General features: G+C 43.6%; 1 protein-coding gene across 2 annotated transcripts in view; it reads left to right on the forward strand.

Annotated features, from left to right (window-relative positions):
- Nucleotides 1-18,941, forward strand: part of LOC6048882 (Golgi apparatus protein 1) — a 29,214-nt gene that overhangs the window by 4,250 nt on the left and 6,023 nt on the right. The window contains exons 3-5 of one of the 2 annotated variants that reach the window (XM_038259230.1): nucleotides 6,177-7,041; nucleotides 7,134-7,881; nucleotides 7,949-8,055. In XM_038259230.1, coding sequence (XP_038115158.1) covers nucleotides 6,177-7,041; nucleotides 7,134-7,881; nucleotides 7,949-8,055 — 1,720 coding nt within the window. The remainder of the gene's footprint in view (nucleotides 1-6,176; nucleotides 7,042-7,133; nucleotides 7,882-7,948; nucleotides 8,056-18,941) is intronic. The other variant, XM_001865686.2, reaches the window with a different exon arrangement.

Here is an 18,941-nt window from a genome sequence, read left to right on the forward strand (position 1 = left end):
AGGAAAGGCTATAAAATCACTCGAAAAATTAACTTCTCAATTAGACCTCCTAGACCCACCTTCATGTATACCGATCGACTCAGAATCAAATTCTGAGCAAATGTCTGTGTGTGTGGTGGGATGTTGACCAAAAAGTTGTCACTCGATTATCTCGACATTGGCTGAACCGATTTTGTTCGTTTTGGCGTCATTCGATCCGTCTTGGGGTCCCATATGTTGCTATTGACAATTAAGGAGTTTAGTTAAGTACTTTAAAAGTTATGCTAAAAAAACAATTTTAACAAAAGTTCGGAAGATTGTAAAAAGGGTGGTTATTGTAAGAAAACCCGTCATGCTATACATTTTCAGAAAAGTATTTAAAAGACCTTTTCAATGCGTCCAAGACATTGAAGATCTGAAAACCCTATCAAAAGTTATAAGCACTTAAGTGTTATTTACGCAATTTTTGGAGGCCGGATCTCATGATCATCTCATCTTATCTCATGATATTCATGCGACATATCTTTGGATAGACCTTTTCAACGAGCACGAATTGGATTGAAGATCTGACTACCCTATCATAAGTTGTAACCACATAAGTGCCCTGCAATATGAAGATCTGACTACCCAATCTAGTGGTATGAATAATGAGTCAAAATTGATAAAACTCTGAAAAATACCGCCATTTTGTGTCTATTTTGAATAGCACCCTTTAAATGTGAGGAAGGCACCAACCACCTAAGGGTGGATTAAGTAACGTTTTTTTTTTAGAAGACGTACAGTGAGTCAAATATTTGTCCGTACCCCCCCCCGTACGGGAAATGTTTGTGATATAAAAGTACATAAAATTCGACTAAAGTGCCATGTTTTATACATCAATCGACGCGGCAAAATGTCCTCTTTAAGACACTGTCATTGGATTTGCAAAAAACTTTTTCTTGAAAAATACAAAAATTGTTTACTGAAAAAGTCAAAAAGAGGTCAAATAATTGTCCGTACCCTAGTAAAAGTACAAAATCTGATCGATTTAAGTGAATTCATTTATGAAATGTTGTTTCAGTGTCAAATACTAGTACCTTTAGCCAGTTTGTGACAACTTTGAACTTCTGATAAGTTTGTTTAGTTAATTTATATTAAAATTGGATTAAATTTAGTTTTTAAAGTAAAACTTGTCAAAACATTAGTTTATAAACAACTATTTTTATAAAATTGCTATTTTGTGTTGTAAGAGTCTCTATTGAACAAGTTTCAACAATATTTGTTCAAAATATACATTGATTTCATCTTTTTATTGACATTTTTCGACCAAAATACTGTTTCGGAACAATACCGTTAAACAATCCGGATTGTCCCGGAACCCCTCGGAGGTTTTGTGGTGATCAGATAGAGGACAAAAAAACCCACCTCTTGCAATTTGAAGCATCCAATTTCGTCCACTACAGCCCGATTACGATTCCCTAGTCTGAAATTTGAAATTTTCAAATTCCCCAAGCAAAACATTCTGACCCAGAACGGTACAGAAATTCTCAGCACGGAAAGTGAAAATTTCAAATTTCAGTCTAGGGACTCGTAATCGGGCTGTAGTGGACGAAATTGGATGCTTCAAATTGCAAGAGGTGGGTTTTTTTGTCCTCTATCTGATCACCACAAAATTTCCTCCGAGGGTTGAACCGGTTCCGGGACAATCCGGATTGTTTAACGGTATTGTTCCGAAACAGTATTTTTGGTCGAAAAATGTCAATAAAAAGATGAAAACAATGTATATTTTGAACAAATATTGTTGAAACTTGTTCAATAGAGACTCTTACAACACAAAATAGCAATTTTATAAAAATAGTTGTTTATAAACTAATGTTTTGATAAATTTTACTTTAAAAACTAAATTTAATCCAATTTTTAATATAAATTAACTAAACAAACTTATCAGAAGTTCAAAGTTGTCACAAACTGGCTAAAGGTACTAGTATTTGACACTGAAACAACATTTCATAAATGAATTCACTTAAATCGATCAGATTTTGTACTTTTACTAGGGGTACGGACAATTATTTGACCTCTTTTTTGACTTTTTCAGTAAACAATTTTTGTATTTTTCAAGAAAAGTTTTTGCAAATCCAATGACAATGTCTTAAAGAGGACATTTTGCCGCGTCGATTGATGTATAAAACATGGCACTTTAGTCGAATTTTATGTACTTTTATATCACAAACATTTCCCGTACGGGGGGGTACGGACAAATATTTGACTCACTGTACATGGACATTGTGTGATCCAGCCCAGTACACACTTTAAACATACAAATCATGAGAAAATTCTAATATTTGAAAAATAAATTAAATTATATCAATTAGGCCGATGCAAATATTTAAAAAAGTTTTTGTCCCTCGGCCCTGGCCGAGGTCAAGGGGGCAAAAATAAAAAATATAAAAATTTAAATAACAAGCCATAGTCTTCACATTTAAATGTAAAAAGTGTTTTAAAATGCATTTTACACTAGTTCAGTTGTTTTGCAATCATTAGTTTTCAAAAATCTAAGATCTGACAAAAACAAAAATTGCATCGAAAAAGATTTTGCATCGAAAATTTTCAAAAATCTTAAGATTTTTAATAAACCCAAACATGCTAAAAATGATTTTAAACGCAGAAGAATGTATTTTAATTTGATTTCAGCTGGTTGCACTTGAATTTTCATTGAAATTTTGAAGTTTATTGTAAAAATATTTTTTTTGCCCCCTGATTTTTCGGGCCAATTTTGAAGGGGGTGACAAAAACTTTTAAAAATATTTGTACCAGCCTTATATCACCCCGATTTAAGGCATTTGTTCGATATTATTTAAGGATCAACACTTTAAGAGTTTTTAGAGAAATTGTAAACATTGGGGTAATCGATATATCTAATAAATTCAATGACTCGTATATGCAAAGTTGCATATGCGAGGCATAAGAGCACCGGTTTAACTGTATTTCAAAATTAGTTGCAACTTATTTTCGATATTTTTTGTCAGCTTGAAATGTTTTCATCACGACACTTTGATTTGTTTTTATTTACATACAAAATGAGCATGTTGCGTTCCAAGTAGAAGATTGATATAATAGTTGATAATGTTTAAACAGCATAATCATTTTTGTTAAATACTGTTAGTGAGTTTTCCAATCACAATAAAAATGCTTCAAAAACATCATGGTACTTGATAAATATCTTGAATTAACAAATAAATTAAACAAAAAATATCAACGCAGTGCACGCAATTCAATAAATAAATAAAAATATTAAAAAAAAACGTTACTTAATCCACCTTTAGGTGGTTGGTGCCTTCCTCTCATTTATAGTGATTTCAATCCCCCTAAAGTGTCCACATGTTTTTGGATCTCCCCTAACGTTCGCAGCACCTAAGAAGTCCTAATAAAAATAAGTGACGAGTAAAAAAACATTCTTCCTACAGACTTTTTGTCAAGATTATACAGACATTGCCTTTCAGGAAAATGGCATCCCTCTACAAGGCTTTTTACGTGGCGATCAGACGGGACCATTTGAGGTTATGTAAATTCAGACCATTTTTTAGAATGCTTGTAATTTAAGATAGGTAAGTCAGATCTTGAAAATTCTTAATCCACAAGAAAGGTTTTCTCATATGCTTTCTAAGAATATATAACATGTGAGGCTTTCATGAAAAAACCACCCTTTTTACCATAATTTTAATTTAATATGAAAGGGTTTTTTAACATAACTTTTTAAATACATGATAAAACCGCATGAATTTAAATAGCAACTTAGGGGACGTTAAGACGGATCGATTAAAACCATTCCGGCCAAAATCGGTTGAGCCTGTGACGAGATATTCCAGTGACATTGATTTGGTACACATGTCTACATACAGCCAAACACACAGACATTTGCTCAGCTGGTGATTCTGAGTCGATATGTACAAATGAAGGTAGGTCTAGGAGGTCTAATTAAAAAGTTCATTTTCCGAGTGATTTTATAGCCTTTCCTCAGTATGGTGAGGAAGGCAAAAATGGAATTAATTCGAATTATAACAAATATTGAACAATAAATAAGTTCGTAAATTATATTAATTTTTTGACAACTCCGACTCCAGCTCCGACTCTGGGTCTATCAGAAATTTACGACTCCGGCTCCGACTCCAGCTATAGAGTTATCTACGTGCGCATGTATTGCGTGTACATACACGAAAAAGATTGAGGTTAAATTTTGTCCGGCCAGCCAAATCAAATGGTGCGCTAGTGTGTGTACGCGAAACGTCATAAAGCTCTATTAGAGTTTTGACGACTCCGACTCCAGGTCCCCAAAAAGACCCGACTCCACCGACTCCGGCTCCGACTCCACAGCCCTGGTTGTACACTCAAAGTAAAAAGTATCCTTTTTTCAAGTTCACCCGTCGTCACCCTTTAAAAGGGTATCGAAAATGTACTGAATTTACCTTTTAAAAGGGTGACGCCGGGTGAACTTTAAAAAAGGATAGAAAGTATCTTTTTTGAGGATTGAAAGTACCCTTTTGAGGGATACTTCTGACTTTGAGTGTAGGTATGGATATGAACTACACTGAAAAAGATGATACACGGTAAACAAAATTTTGGTGATTTTTTTATTTAACTTTTTGTCACTAAAACTTGATTTGCAAAAAAAACACTATTTTTTTAATTTCTTGATATGATTTAGAGGACATCAAATGCCAACTTTTCAGAAATTTCCAGGTTGTGCAAAAAATCGAAATATTGGTCGCAAACATTTTTCAACTTCATTTTTTGATGTAAAATCAAATTTTAAATCAAAAAGTACTTAAGTGAAATTTTGATAAAGTGCAACGTTTTCAAGTTAAGGCCATTTATACGTATTTTTTTTTTTTTGAAAATAGTCGCAGCTTTTAATTTTTAAAAATCAGTGCACATGTTTGCCCACTTTTGAAAAGGCCGACATTAGAAAATGGTGTGTAGGTTGGGTGGGACTTAGAAAACATCAATTTTCATGTTTTTAAACCTTTGCATGGCAATATCTCAGCAACTAAGGGTCGTATCAACAATGTTCAAAAAAGCAAAATATAGAGAATTTTCTCAGCTCTTCAAAATTTTTTTTCAAAAGTGGGCAAACACGTGCACAAATTAAAAAAAAGGAAAAACTTCGACTATTTTCAAAAAAGTTACCCAAAAATGGTTTTAATTTGAAAACGGTGCACTTTATCAAAATTTCACTTAAGTATTTTTTAATTGAAAATTTGATTTTACATCGAAAAACGAAGTTGAAAAATTGTTGCGACCAATATTTCGATTTTTTGAAAAAAAAATCAGTATTGATTGAAAAATTCATAATTCGGTCAAAGATTTTTTTTACAACCTGGAAATTTCTGAAAAATTGGCATTAGATATCCTCTAAAATAAACCTAAAAATGAAAAAATAAAAATAAAAATTAAAATAGTGTTTTTATGCAAATCAAGTTTCAGTGACAAAAAGTGAAATAAAAAATCACCAATTTTTTTTTACCGTGTATCATTTTTTTCAGTGTAGTCCGTGTCAAAAGATACAGATTTTTGAATACATCATTTTTGTATGGACTGCTGCCAAATTTGTATGACAAATTATATGGACAAACTAATGATGCAAAATAGCTTCTTTGGACATACCGAAGGCACCAAAAAAGATTCAGTCGGATTAAAAAATACAAAAAAAAATCGAATGACCGAAATCTGAGAGAACTGCTCAGTATGAACATGAATTTGAGCCTTCTGTAAACTGTCTGGCGAACGAGAACTTTTTTTTTTTTGCAATTCCGTCGTGAAACTACTTACTTTTCCTGTCATTCTTGAACGACGAAATAGCCTACTTTTCTGTACCAAAAATAACAGAATCGAATAGCAACACTTTTCAAATTAAATGCTGAAAAGTTCAATTTTTCAGCACTTAAATGGGTGCTGAAAAGTTGAACTTTTCAGCACTTGTTTCGAAAAGTAACACTTTTCAACATTTTTTTGATTTAAACGATTTATTGACAAAATACATGAAAATTTGCATAAAATTTCACTCAGTGTGTGTTTTTTGGAATTGCAAAAAATGTTGTATGGAACTCGTTGCAAAACTTGATTTTTTCAGCACTCTTCGTATTTATCCAACTCGGTGAAAAAAAACTCTACAAAATTAAAAAAAAATCACGAAAATTTAATCCCTTTAATTCCTCCAACAGAAACTGCAAAGACGACGCCATCCGCTTCTGCAAGGCGAAGAAAACCTGGGCCGACCTGGACGCCGCCCAGATGGACCCGGAACGGGGCCCACTAATTCTACCCTGCCTGCACCGGTACGCGTACCACCCGGAGAAGGACATGCAGCTGCGACCGGAGTGCTTCCAGGAGGTGAAGCGGGTGATGCGACAGCGGGCACGGTCGGTCGAGTTGATTCCGGAGGTCGAGGATGAGTGTTTGGATGATTTGGCGTATTTTTGCTTCGATAAGACCGGGAAGGGGGAGGAGATGTTGTGCTTGCAGGAGAATTTGGAAAAGTTGCAGCAGCACTGCAAGGACGCGGTTTCGAGTTATACCGAGGAGGAGGCGGCGCACATTGAGTTGAATCCGGTGGTGATGACGGTCTGCGGGGATGCGATGCAGCGGCACTGTGCGGAGTTGCTGAAGAGTGGCAAGGACGAGGGCGAGATGATGGAGTGTTTGATTTCGTACAAGAACGATCCGGATTTGAGGGCGGATGTAAAGTGTCGGGCGGCGATCGAGCACTTTCAGATCATTTCGTTGAAGAATTACCACTTTACGTACAAGTTCAAGGAGGCTTGCCGGTCGTTTGTGACGAGGTTCTGCCCGCAGAGTAACACCAAGTACGACGTGGTGGCGTGCTTGTCCGAGGTGATGCGGAATGACACGATTAAGGGGGCGAAGCATTCGATTCCGAAGGAGTGCCGGCAGCAGGTGAGGGCGCAGTTGTACCAGCAGCGGGAGAACATTGACTTTGATCCGAAGCTGAAGGCGGCCTGCAAGGAGGAGATCGAGTCGTACTGCTTCAACGTTCCGCACGGATCCGGCCAGGTGAATACGAACAATGCAAGTGTGGTTTGTCTATTGCTTCTCTGTTTCTCATTCCATTTCTTGAAGCCGTCTTCGTCGAATATATCTTACCGATTTCCTATTTCCAGGTCCTGGAGTGCCTCCTCACGCACCACGGCAAGCTGGGCACGCAATGTCAGCACCTGCTCTTCACCATCAAAAAGTCCGAGCTCAGCGACTCCAGCACGGACTACGTCCTCCTCAACACCTGCAAGTCCATGATCCAGCAGTACTGCCGCGAGACGGAACCGACCGCCATGCTGGGCTGCCTCAAGATCCACAAGGACGAGAACCTGTTCGACGGGCAGTGCCACCTCGTCGTCGTGAACCGCATGATCGAGCAGAACATGGACTATCGGTTCAACCCGACACTGCAGAACGCGTGCGCCCGCGACATTGCCGACCACTGCACGGACATCGTGGCCGGTGCCAAAGCGAACGAAGAGCTCAACGGGAAGGTCGTGGGCTGTCTGAAGACCAAGTTCCGTGAGGGCAAACTGCACGCCGACTGCGAAAAACAAATGACCGAAGTCCTGCACGAGCAAGCCCTCAACTACAAGCTGAACCCACTCCTGCAGAGCGTTTGCCGGGACGAGATTCAGGTGCTGTGTAGTCCGGCGGTGGACGCCGCAGCCGTCGAAGATCACGGCACCGTCGAGGAGTGCCTCAAGCAGGCCTTTATCGGCAAGCGGCTGGTGAATCCGGCCTGTAAGATCGAGGTGGCGGAGCTGATTCAGGAGGGGAAGGCCGACATCTACGCGGACCCGATGCTGCAGCGAGCGTGCGCCGTTGATTTGCTCAAGTACTGCTCGAACGTGCAGAGTGGGAACGGAAGGCGTGAGTTGGATGTGCGTTTTTAAATGCGATTCGGTTTTTGTAACAGAAATTTTCGGTTTCATTGCAGTGCTGAAATGTCTCGAGGTGATTCTGCAGGACGAATCGAAAGCCCTGGACGACGACTGTAAAGGCACGCTGCTCAAGCGGTTGGAAATGTTCCGGAATGCGGCGGTGGTAAGTTTCACATGCAATTTTTTTAATTTTTTTATTTCAGGTTATTTTTGTGCAGAGAATATTGTTTTTTTTTTGTTTATTTTTCTCCGCTAACATTTTGAATAGCGTAGCCTTTGCGTGAGAAGAAAAAAATCCTTGCCGGTGCCCGGTTTTGGCAGGATTTTAGCAAAAATAATGTGTGGATCTAAAAATCTAATCTAACATATGAAAATGTTGGGGCTTAAGCGGTATACGCACATCGGAAGGAACCGGTCAAGACAAAAATCAAATGGGCAGCAGCGGCAGCGCAAGCAAGTCCGAGAGGGTGAAGAAAAGCCCCAAGAAATCGCTCCCTCTCCTTTGTTCTGCTGTTCGTAGAGCTGTTTCTTGACCCTTTTCCTTCCGATCTGCATACTAGCCTTTAGGGGGGTTGATTCCTGTCTTGCTGGAAATAGTCAGAATTAGAGAGCCTATATGGAGAGGCGAAATGTCACTCTCAGGGTTCCAATCGAACTGTCAAATCGGGGTTCCAATCGAGCAACAAGGTCATGTAAGAACAAGGTCGGAATCAATTTAAAATCATTTTGGCAAAAAAACGAGACTTATAACAATCAAAAGTATTGTAACACTGTTGTTGATAATAATCTGATAGTTTTTGTTATGTTTGTGCTTGTTCGGTACAAGAAAAGTGCCAGCACCAAAGAAAAACTACAAGTTTTTCAACCTTAAATTTGAATGACTTCACTCAGAAAAAAGTACTGGAGAAATCCATAAGAACGTCTTATGACCATTCGACATCAGGATTTTATTCGAATGTCATAAGATTTTCTTATGTCTGGGAGGGGAAATTTGACAAAGCCGTCATTTCTCAACACTTCAACAACACTTTGAAACCAATTGAGATTTGGCACAGGCAACACGAATCAGTAACTGTTACTAACCTTCGGGTGAACGGCTTTCGACGAAGCGATTTTCTCTTAGATTTTGATTTTCTTGTTAGGAAGGCAGCAACACCACCCAGGAGCAAAAATGCTAGCAAAACTTCCGTAGCATCAAGCATGATTCAGAAATGTTTTCAAAAAACACATGTCAAAACACAACATGACAATAGGTCTATTCCCGTACTTGCAGAATTGCAGAATTTCTGAAGCTTCTGCAGAATTCTGCAGTCAGCATAAGTCATTTTTTTTTTGCAGCACGTTCCCGTACTTTTCAGTTCACTCTCTTCATCTCTCTCTTTTGCAGAAGTTCTGCAAGGAGAGAAACCGCAAAACTTTTGCTTGGGTAACGTGTTCCAGTACTTTTTCTGCAATATTGTACACAGTTGAGTGGATTTACTCAAATTGGGTATTGAAGTTTTTTAATTATTTCAACAAATTAAAAAAATGGTTCACAAAAAAGTAATTGAAAGAAGTTTACCTCTATAACGGGGATATTATTTGTTATGCAGTACAACGTTTTATTTAAAAAAAAATAAGGATGTATTATTTATTAAGTAACTAGAAATTAATTATGCTTAGGTAGAAATTAATATTAGACACAACTCAAATTATGTACATTAGGTAAACAATTTTACAAATTAGAGCGGCAGGTACGTTTAATAAATATGATTAAAAAAAACAAACAAAGGTTTTATATAGAAGGGACCAAAACCACATGTTTTAATTGCTGAATGTTTGAGAGATTATTCATTATTCAAATAAATTATGACTGTATGTCACATGAAAGAACAACGGTGACGTAGCAAAATTGACAAATTTGAAAAAAATGAATCCATTACTCAAAATTTTTGAAAAACTTAAATTAAGAAATCTGGAAATGAAGAAATCCATAATTAAAAATATAAAAAAAAACTAATATTTTCAAATTGAGAAATTTTTAAAAAACATAAATCAGATACATGAGAAATTTAAAAATGCAAATAATTATATCAGAAAATATAAAAAAGAGTAATAAATCACAAATTCAAAGCTTAAAAATTCAAACAGTTGGAGCCTAACATTTCAAAAGGGCACATAACTTTTGTAAACAATAGTGTATCCCTTTCCCTCAAATGACAGTTTACATAAGGTGTGAAAGGGACACACTCTTGTCGAAAAAAGTTATGTGCCCTAATGAAATGGCAAGCACGAGTTGTAAACTAAATATTTTAAAATGTTTAAAATTTCAAAAGAATTTTAATTTTGAAAATTCAAAATAAAAAAAAAGATTGAAAAAAAAAATCGAAATAAAAAAAAAAACAAAAGTTTGAATATTTATGAGTTCAGAACACCAAAAATTCAAAAGCAGCAGTTAAAAATAATAAGAATAAAAATTAAAGAAATAATAATTTCAAAAATAAGTAAAACTAAAAAATTCTATTAGCCAAACATTTTAAAACTCAAACATAAATAAAATAGATACTGTTCAAATTTCCAATCTCTAAATCCTCTAAATTTAAGTTTCTAACCTAAAATATGACTCCAAAAAATGTAGGTTTTTTATGAATCAAGATTGCGAAGAATTTAGGAACTTAAGAATTTAATAATTTGAGAATTTAGGAATTTAAGAATTCAAGAATTTCAGAGTTTCAGAATTTTAGTTTTGACAAAATTACATTATTTTTTTTTTTTCATATAAGAATACAAATTGGTAGCATCGTTAAAGGTACAATTTATTATTTGCCAATTAGATTTACCTATTATTTTAACACTACTAAATATATACTAAATTCAAAATCAATTTAAGATCAAAAGTTATTCTTAAACAAATATTTATTAAACTCTTATTAAACTCAAAGGAAATGTGTCCTTTAAAAGTTTTAAAAACAATTTGTTTTTATAATACATTTTGTTTTGTTGAAGTACTAGCCGTTTTTATCAGGTAAAAACAAACACTAAAAACATCGCTTTATCATTTACATGAATGAACTAAGCCTGAAATCGTAAACTTAAAAAAATCGTTTTCAATAAAACCAGACATAAAAAAAACTACCCCAAAATCATTTATTATTACAACTAATAATAAAATGCTTGATTTCACCCAACTTGCAAATTTTATGTAAGCGTGTACTCAACATCCATCACACCAAATTGCAGTAACTTTTCAACAAGAAAGAGAAGAGAGAGCTTGCAGAAAAGTACGGGAACGGTTTCGCTGCAACTTCTACCTCTCTCACTGCAGAAGTTCTGCCTGAGAGGAAAGTTACTTTTGTTGCAGAAAAGTACGGGAACGCTCTGCTGCCGTTTTTGTGCAGAATTGCAGAATTCTGCAGTACGGGAATAGACCTAATATTTCAGCGATCGAACAGCTGTTCTCAGTACGCAACCATGGTGTTCGAGCCTGACAAGGTCAGCTCGAAGAAAATTTTGGTTTGATTTTGGCAGCACTGTGCCTGCTGCGACGAGAACGGAAAAGAAGGTGGCAACCCAGCCTGCGTCGTTGCCAACAACAACAAGAAGCGCGCGCAACGACTTGCGCGAGTTAGCACGACGACGCCCGAAAGGGAGAAAGAAGCGCACAAACGATGTGCGCGGCAACAGCGCGCCGTTGATGACGATGGTGCTAGAAAGAGAGCGACAACCCGAACGACGAGGAAGAGTGGAGAGTTTTTTGGCGCGCAACGGACGAGTTTGCGCGATCGTTCGAAGAAGCAGCAAGTTTGTCGCAAGCAGCCGAACCGGTCGGACGTAAAGTCACCTCGTCGCGATCGTCGGAAGAAACAGCTAGAATTCTTTAGATTAGTTATTAGCAGTAAATAGATTAGTTTAGAGAAACTTCTAGTGTTTTGTTGCTTGTGATAATTCCGACCCTCCCAAGCTGGTTCCCCAAGTCCGCCTGAAGTGAAGTAAAAATACAGTCCGCTCCGAACATGGTCCAAACGACCCGGATAAATTGAATTAGAAGTGGCGGGATTTGCGGGGAAAGTGAAGGAGAAAAGGCGGAGGGTCGATTCTATCGCGGCAAGTGGGCACAAGGCCCACAACGTGGAAAAAGTCGCCGCGAAGAAGAGTGAAAACGGACGCCATCTTGGCTAAAGCGTGGTGACTGGAAAAAAGTGCTCAGAGTGAAAAAGGCGACGCCATTTTGGAATCGACCAGAATGCGTCCGAAGAGCAAGTGTAAAAGTGCTAAGCGACGCCATCTTGATGCGTCCAGAACCTTCTGAAGCCGGAAAAAGGTTCCGGAAAGAAGGTTCAAGTTCCGGCCAAGAGGACACAAAGTTCCCCCAAGTACCGTGATTTCAGACTTGGCTGATTTCCGTGCTTGGTTCGGACACTGGGTCCGATCGTTGGTGTCCCTCTTGTGCCGGAAACTGCCATAAAGTGCCTGCAATAATTTCCGGGAGCGGCGCTGAGCAAGGACGCGTCGACTCCAGAGAAGAAGAAGCGGAAGTTGCAGGCAGAGACGAAAACCTTCTGCGAACTTGGTCCGGAAGTGAAGACGCTTGCAGTGAGAAGACTTCCGCGAAAGTGGTTCCGGAAAACGCGAAGAACGTTCTGGAAAGTGGTTCCGGATGTTCGACGTAAAGTGAAGTGAAAGCGAACGGTTCCAGCAGCCGTTCCGAGCTCAGTGCTCCGCCACTGTAGCATCGGTGGCCAAAGCGCTTCGCCCGAGGAAGTCACCGGAGAGGCTGGTGAACTCGGAGAAGGCGGCCACATTGAAGAAGAAGACCGGCGGCAAGTCCGGTCACTAAGTACACTGAATGATCCCCTGCGGAGCGAGCAGTGTAAAGGAGCTGGCGGAGATGGAGCGTTTCAACGACGTCGTCCACCAGCGTGAGCTGGCTCAAGGTAAGCTCACCACTATTCTTGATAGCTTGAAGATGCCACGACGCTCACATGGGCAGCGTTGAAGACGTGTCAGAAGGAGGTAGAAGCCGCGTACGATGCGTACCACACGGCGTACGGGCAGATCCTTGGCATGGTTCCGTCAACATCACGGGACGAGCAAGATGCCCTCTACGACGCCTTCGACGACCTGCACACAGAGGTCCTGACCGTCATCGAAGAGAAGCTGCTAGAAGTAGGCCAGCCCACACGACAAAGAATCGCGTACACGCCTGGTGTACCACAATGGGTGGACGAGACAACGAACCCAACAACAGCTAAGATCGTCGGATGCACCAACGTGATGGCCATCGACGAAACCCCGAAGAGTTCCTGGAAGCAGCTGGAAGAGCTGCTGGACAGTGATCAACCGGAGTTTACCATCCAGCATGGTGAACGGTCCGAGAACGCCAAGACTGAGCAGCCCGTCATCGAGACGAACAAGATCGCTGACGTGGAGGACACGTCACAAGCCAACAAGACACCCGGAAAGACTGCAACGGACGACTCGGGTCAGCAGACCACCGGGAGCGATCCGGCACAAACGTGTGACATGTGCGGACTTGGCCAGCACAAGAGCTGGGAATGTCCGCAATTCTTGGAGAAGACAGTCCCCGAGCGGCTGTTCAAGACAAAAGAGAAGCGCCTCTGCTTCAACTGCCTCCGGACGGGACATACCTCGGCGCAGTGTGTGTCCACCGGAGCGTGCGCGACGTGCAAGAAGCGGCACCACACCCTGCTGCACGCCGAGTGCCGGAGAAACCCCAAGCAACCGACAACACAAACGAAGGTGGAACAACCTGGTGCTCCACAACAAGCCAAAGCGAGTCAAGGGACGCCAGAGGCCAGCTCCTCTGGACATCTAGCGCCGGACGCGCTGTCAGCCGTCGCGGACTTTCGAGACGAACCCTGCAGCCCAAACCCCTGCCATGGTTTATTGATCCCAAGTAAGTTCGATACACACTTGACGAAAAACACTCTGGACGGACACAACGCGAACGAGATGGCTGGCGTCGAGCAGATGCAGCCACGTTCCGACACATCGATGATTCCTGCTGGAGTTCTACTCGCCGTCAGAGTCAACTTGGTGGCTCTGCGCGAGACGAGCTTCAGCCAGGTCTTGGAAGGCACGATTGGAAGTGGCGCAGCACACGAAGAAGCGGTCCTGATTCAAGGCACGAAGTTTGAGGATCGACCCAAGTTGGAGCAGCACACCGAAGCCTGCGCACGAGAAGTTGGAATCTACAAGGAAGCAAGTGGTGTGAGTGATCCAACGAGTCTGAAGAAGATTTACCTGTCGTTCCACGCGATGCCTCAAACATCGAAGACGACGCCGGCGTGCCAAGCCGAGCGTTTCCAAAGAAGAGATACAAAGTGCAGCATCCTGCTGCAACCGAACGCATCATGGCTCGTGGAGCTGACGATGGTGCGTACAAGGACGGCCTCAGCGCCGTTCACAGCTGCTGCCGCCTGCATGCAGCTGATGGTGGGTGAGCGGTCGAGGTTTCCAGGAGTTGCAGCACCAGCGAAGGCGAGGCAGATGAGCTGCGTTGGAAGATCCCATCCACACGAGCGGTCGGTGTATGCCGACCCACTGAAGCGAGTGACACCTGACGGGCCTGGAGAAAGTTCATGGAGAAGCAGAACAAGATGCCGGTTTCCTACAATCGGCAAGCATCAACAAGCACTGGAGCACATCCCACGGGTCGTCCAGGCCTTTTGGCAGCCCCTGCGACTGTCAATTGCGCTGACCGACACATCCTGTAAGAATGCAACGAAGTTAAGCCCGGTTTTGGAGAACAGGGCGAAAGGGGTTTGCATCGATTTGCGAATCCCAAGAGCGCCCGGCGAAGAATTGAAAGAACACACACCTGGTCAAAGTACGACCACACCTGGGAGGCGAAAGAATGACCTCTGGATCGCCTGGATATCAACGGCAGTTCTTCGCGGGTGGAGGATGTTCGAGCCTGACAAGGTCAGCTCGAAGAAAATTTTGGTTTGATTTTGGCAGCACTGTGCCTGCTGCGACGAGAACGGAAAAGAAGGTGGCAACCCAGCCTGCGTCGTTGCCAACAACAACAAGAAGCGCGCGCAACGACTTGCGCGAGTTAGCACGACGACGCCCGAAAGGGAGAAAGAAGCGCACAAACGATGTGCGCGGCAACAGCGCGCCGTTGATGACGATGGTGCTAGAAAGAGAGCGACAACCCGAACGACGAGGAAGAGTGGAGAGTTTTTTGGCGCGCAACGGACGAGTTTGCGCGATCGTTCGAAGAAGCAGCAAGTTTGTCGCAAGCAGCCGAACCGGTCGGACGTAAAGTCACCTCGTCGCGATCGTCGGAAGAAACAGCTAGAATTCTTTAGATTAGTTATTAGCAGTAAATAGATTAGTTTAGAGAAACTTCTAGTGTTTTGTTGCTTGTGATAATTCCGACCCTCCCAAGCTGGTTCCCCAAGTCCGCCTGAAGTGAAGTAAAAATACAGTCCGCTCCGAACACATGGGTTTGGCTGCTTTTGCTATAAATTGCATGCAATCTCGCATTCAATCTAACCGGGTCGCAACCTGTTTTGACAATAATTCAAGAGCAAGAAACAAGAATTCAGGAGTTATGAAAATGGACCCTTAAGATTTCCATTGAGCTATCTTATGATATTGGTACGAAGATTTCTTGGGGCAGAGGTGGAATAAAACACGTCTAGCGTGGGTTACGGTTTAGAACAGAATGAAAATTTATTGAGCTGCCAGGTAACAAACTAACAACTACAAATCCATAGGTTGCTTGATCATCTCCAACACTCCTCCTCAACCTAGGGATGCTGCAGACCAAGTTGATCTCGGCAGATCTCCATCTTCGTACGGCACAGCGGTTTGGTTAGACCATCCGCTGTTTGCTCCTCGCTCCGAACGTAGTCCACGACAACCTCGCCTTTCTCCAGTGCGTCCCGGATGAAATGGTGTCGTATGTCGATGTGCTTCGTCCTCGGATGATAGCCACCGTTCCGTGCGACCGCGATCGCACTTTGGTTGTCGCAGTGAATCGTAATCGCCTCCTCCGACTCGATACGTCCCCGCAACCGGCGCCACCAGAGCGCCTCCTGCACCGCAGCCGACAACGCCATGTATTCGGCCTCGCAGGTCGAGAGTGCAACGGTTTGTTGCCTCTTGCAGCTCCAGGACACGGCTCCACCTTGGGCGGTGAACACGTACCCTGTGATCGACTTCCGGTCCTCCAGATCTGCAGCCCAGTCGGCGTCCGAAAAACCTTCGATCTTTGAAGCTCCTCCTTTCTTGTAGGTCAGGCGAAACTTCGAGGTCCCGCGCAGATAGCGGAACAGATGCTTCACACCACACCAGTGCTTCTCACCTGGGTTCGAGTTGAAGCGGCTGAGGATGTTGACCGCGTAGCAGATGTCCGGTCTGGTGCTCTGGGCCAAGTACATCAAGCACCCAACGGCTTCTTGGTACGGCACGGACTTCATCCTCTCCTTCTCTTGGTCAGTCGACGGGCACGCGTCGCGCGTCAACTTCTCGCTCACGTTCATGGGCGTTCTGACGGGCTTGCAATCCGTCATCTGGAACCGACTCAGGATCGCTTCCACGTACTTCTCCTGGTCCAGAGCAATCTCGTCCTTGCTCCGGCTCACCCGGATCCCCAGAACATATTTCGCAGGTCCGATGTCCTTCATCTTGAACTCCCGGCTGAGTTGGGCCTTGATCTCCGTCTTCCAGCGGTCACAGTTCGAGAAGATCAGGACATCATCGACGTACACAGCGACGAACAACATCTTGTCGCCGCGCACCTTGGTGTACACACACGGGTCGTAGTCGGTGCATACCAGGTCGAACTTCCTCAGGGCAGCATCCAGCTTCTTGTTCCAGACACGACTGGATTGCTTGAGCCCGTACAGCGCCTTCTTGAGTCGGCAGACCTTGGACCGCTTCTTGCCGTCCACGAAGCAAGGGGGTTGCTCCATGTAGATCTCCTCCGACAGTTCTCCTTGCAGGAAGGCCGTAATTGCGTCCATCTGGTCGACCTTCATGTCCAGACGGGCAGCCAGCGCGAAGAGATATCGCAGCGAACTATAGCGAACGACCGGGGCGTAGGTCTCTTCGTAATCTACCCCCTTTCGCTGCGAGTATCCTTTGATGACCAGCCTCGCTTTGTACCGGTCGATGTCCCCGTTCACGTCCAGCTTGGTCTTGTACACCCACTTGCACTTGATCGCCGAACGTCCTTCCGGTAGATCGCACAGCTCCCACGTTCCGTTCGAGATGAGGGCTTCGTACTCATCCTTCATGGCCTGTTTCCAGTGTTCAGCGTCGTCCCGAGCAAGGGCTTGTTGATGCGTGAACGGATCATCCAGAAGCGGCTGTGGAGTGTCGATACCAGTATCGGGTGATTCATCAGGGTTGTCAGAATACTTGCCTTGGGGCGGGCGCCCCCTATCGCAAAGCATCAATCGTTGTTGACCGTCATCGGCAACTGATCTTTGATAAGAGCACGACGGGGCGCAGCGGCAGGATCCTCGGCCTCGCGGCTGCGTTGGTCATCGTCGTCGTCTTATCTGCAAATTTCGTCACGGGTAGGCCTTTGTTCCCAAGTTTAAAATCTTTATACTTGCCTGGAAGAAAGCGCTCCCTACCACTGAGCCTCAACCCCCCTTTGGGTGGTTCTGAAGATGATTGTGGCGGGAGCGCGGGCAACGGGTCATCTTCAGTAAAGGACACGTCGTCGTCGCTGCTCTCGGCCGACTCGAATGCATCTTCAGGTTCTTCGTCAGGCTCCTTTTGTGGTTCCGCGGCTTCCGGTGGAACAACCTCTTGAACGGCATCCGCTGGTACGTACTCCCAAAAGTCCAGCCGCACACATGTCCGCTCCGGTCCACTAGCCCTCGGTTCAGCGGTCACTCCACGTTTGACCACTCCTTCCGACACGAACGTCACGTCTCGGCTGTTGATGATCGACCTCGTCTTCTTGTCGTACAAGCGGTATGCCTTGGTGTCCTCTTCGTAGCCGGTGAGGATACATTCCACGGCTTTCTTGTCCCACTTGCGGCGCTTCTGCTTCGGTACGTGGGCCATCGCGATCGTGCCGAACACTCGTACGTGTGACAAGTCCGGCTTGCGACCTGACCACGCTTCCTCCGGAGTCATCTCGATGCCCTTCGTCGGCGACCTGTTGATCAGGTAGATCGCAGCAGCCACAGCCTCTGCCCAAAACGGTTTTGGCAGATCAGCTTCGAACAGCATGCATCGAGCGCGTTCCACGGCAGTCCGGTTGACCCTTTCTCCGAGTCCGTTCTGCTCAGGGGTGTACTCCACGGTGGTTTGGTGACGGATCCCCATCCCCGACAGGTAGTCCTGGAACAGCCGATTCGTGTACTCCAGGCCGTTGTCCGTCCGAATCACCTTCAGTTTGCGGCCCGTTTGCCGCTCAGCAGTCACGTGGAAATCCTTGAAGCACTGCAGAACCTCTTCTTTGGACTTGGTTCGCAGAAAGTAGACGAATATCTTGCGCGTCTTGTCGTCGGTGAAGCTAAGATAATAGCGACATCCGCCCAACGACTTCTCTTCCATCGGGCCGCAGATATCGGAGTGCACCAGGTCCAGGATTCCAGCCGCACGGGTCCCTGCGTGGCTAAATGGCAATCGCGTCTGCTTACCTTCTGCACAGACAATGCAGCCTCTGCCACACTCGTTGCCTTCGAACTTGATTCCGTTGACGAGACCATTCTTCAACTTGATCAGGTTCTTCATGCACATGTGTCCCAAACGCTTGTGCCATAGCTCAGCAGTTTCGCGGGAAGAGCACGCCAGCGCTCTCGGCTTGATCTGGTCCAACTTGAACAGCCCGTTCGATCTGCTCCCAGTTGCGAACACACTGTTGTCTTCATCGATCACCTCACATCCATCTTTGTTGAACACGACAGTATGGCCTTGATCCACGATCTTCCCGACGGAGAGTAGATTGACCGCCAACTCCGGTACCAGTTCAACGTTCTCGACCTCGATGGTGTCGTCGTAGCACGTCGGCTGCAACGTCATAGTTCCCTCTGCAACGATCTTCATCGCCTGGTTGTTCGCCGCAATTATGCTTCC

This window comes from Culex quinquefasciatus, chromosome 3 (assembly GCF_015732765.1).
Source record: "Culex quinquefasciatus strain JHB chromosome 3, VPISU_Cqui_1.0_pri_paternal, whole genome shotgun sequence".
In the NCBI taxonomy this organism is placed as follows: domain Eukaryota; kingdom Metazoa; phylum Arthropoda; class Insecta; order Diptera; family Culicidae; genus Culex; species Culex quinquefasciatus.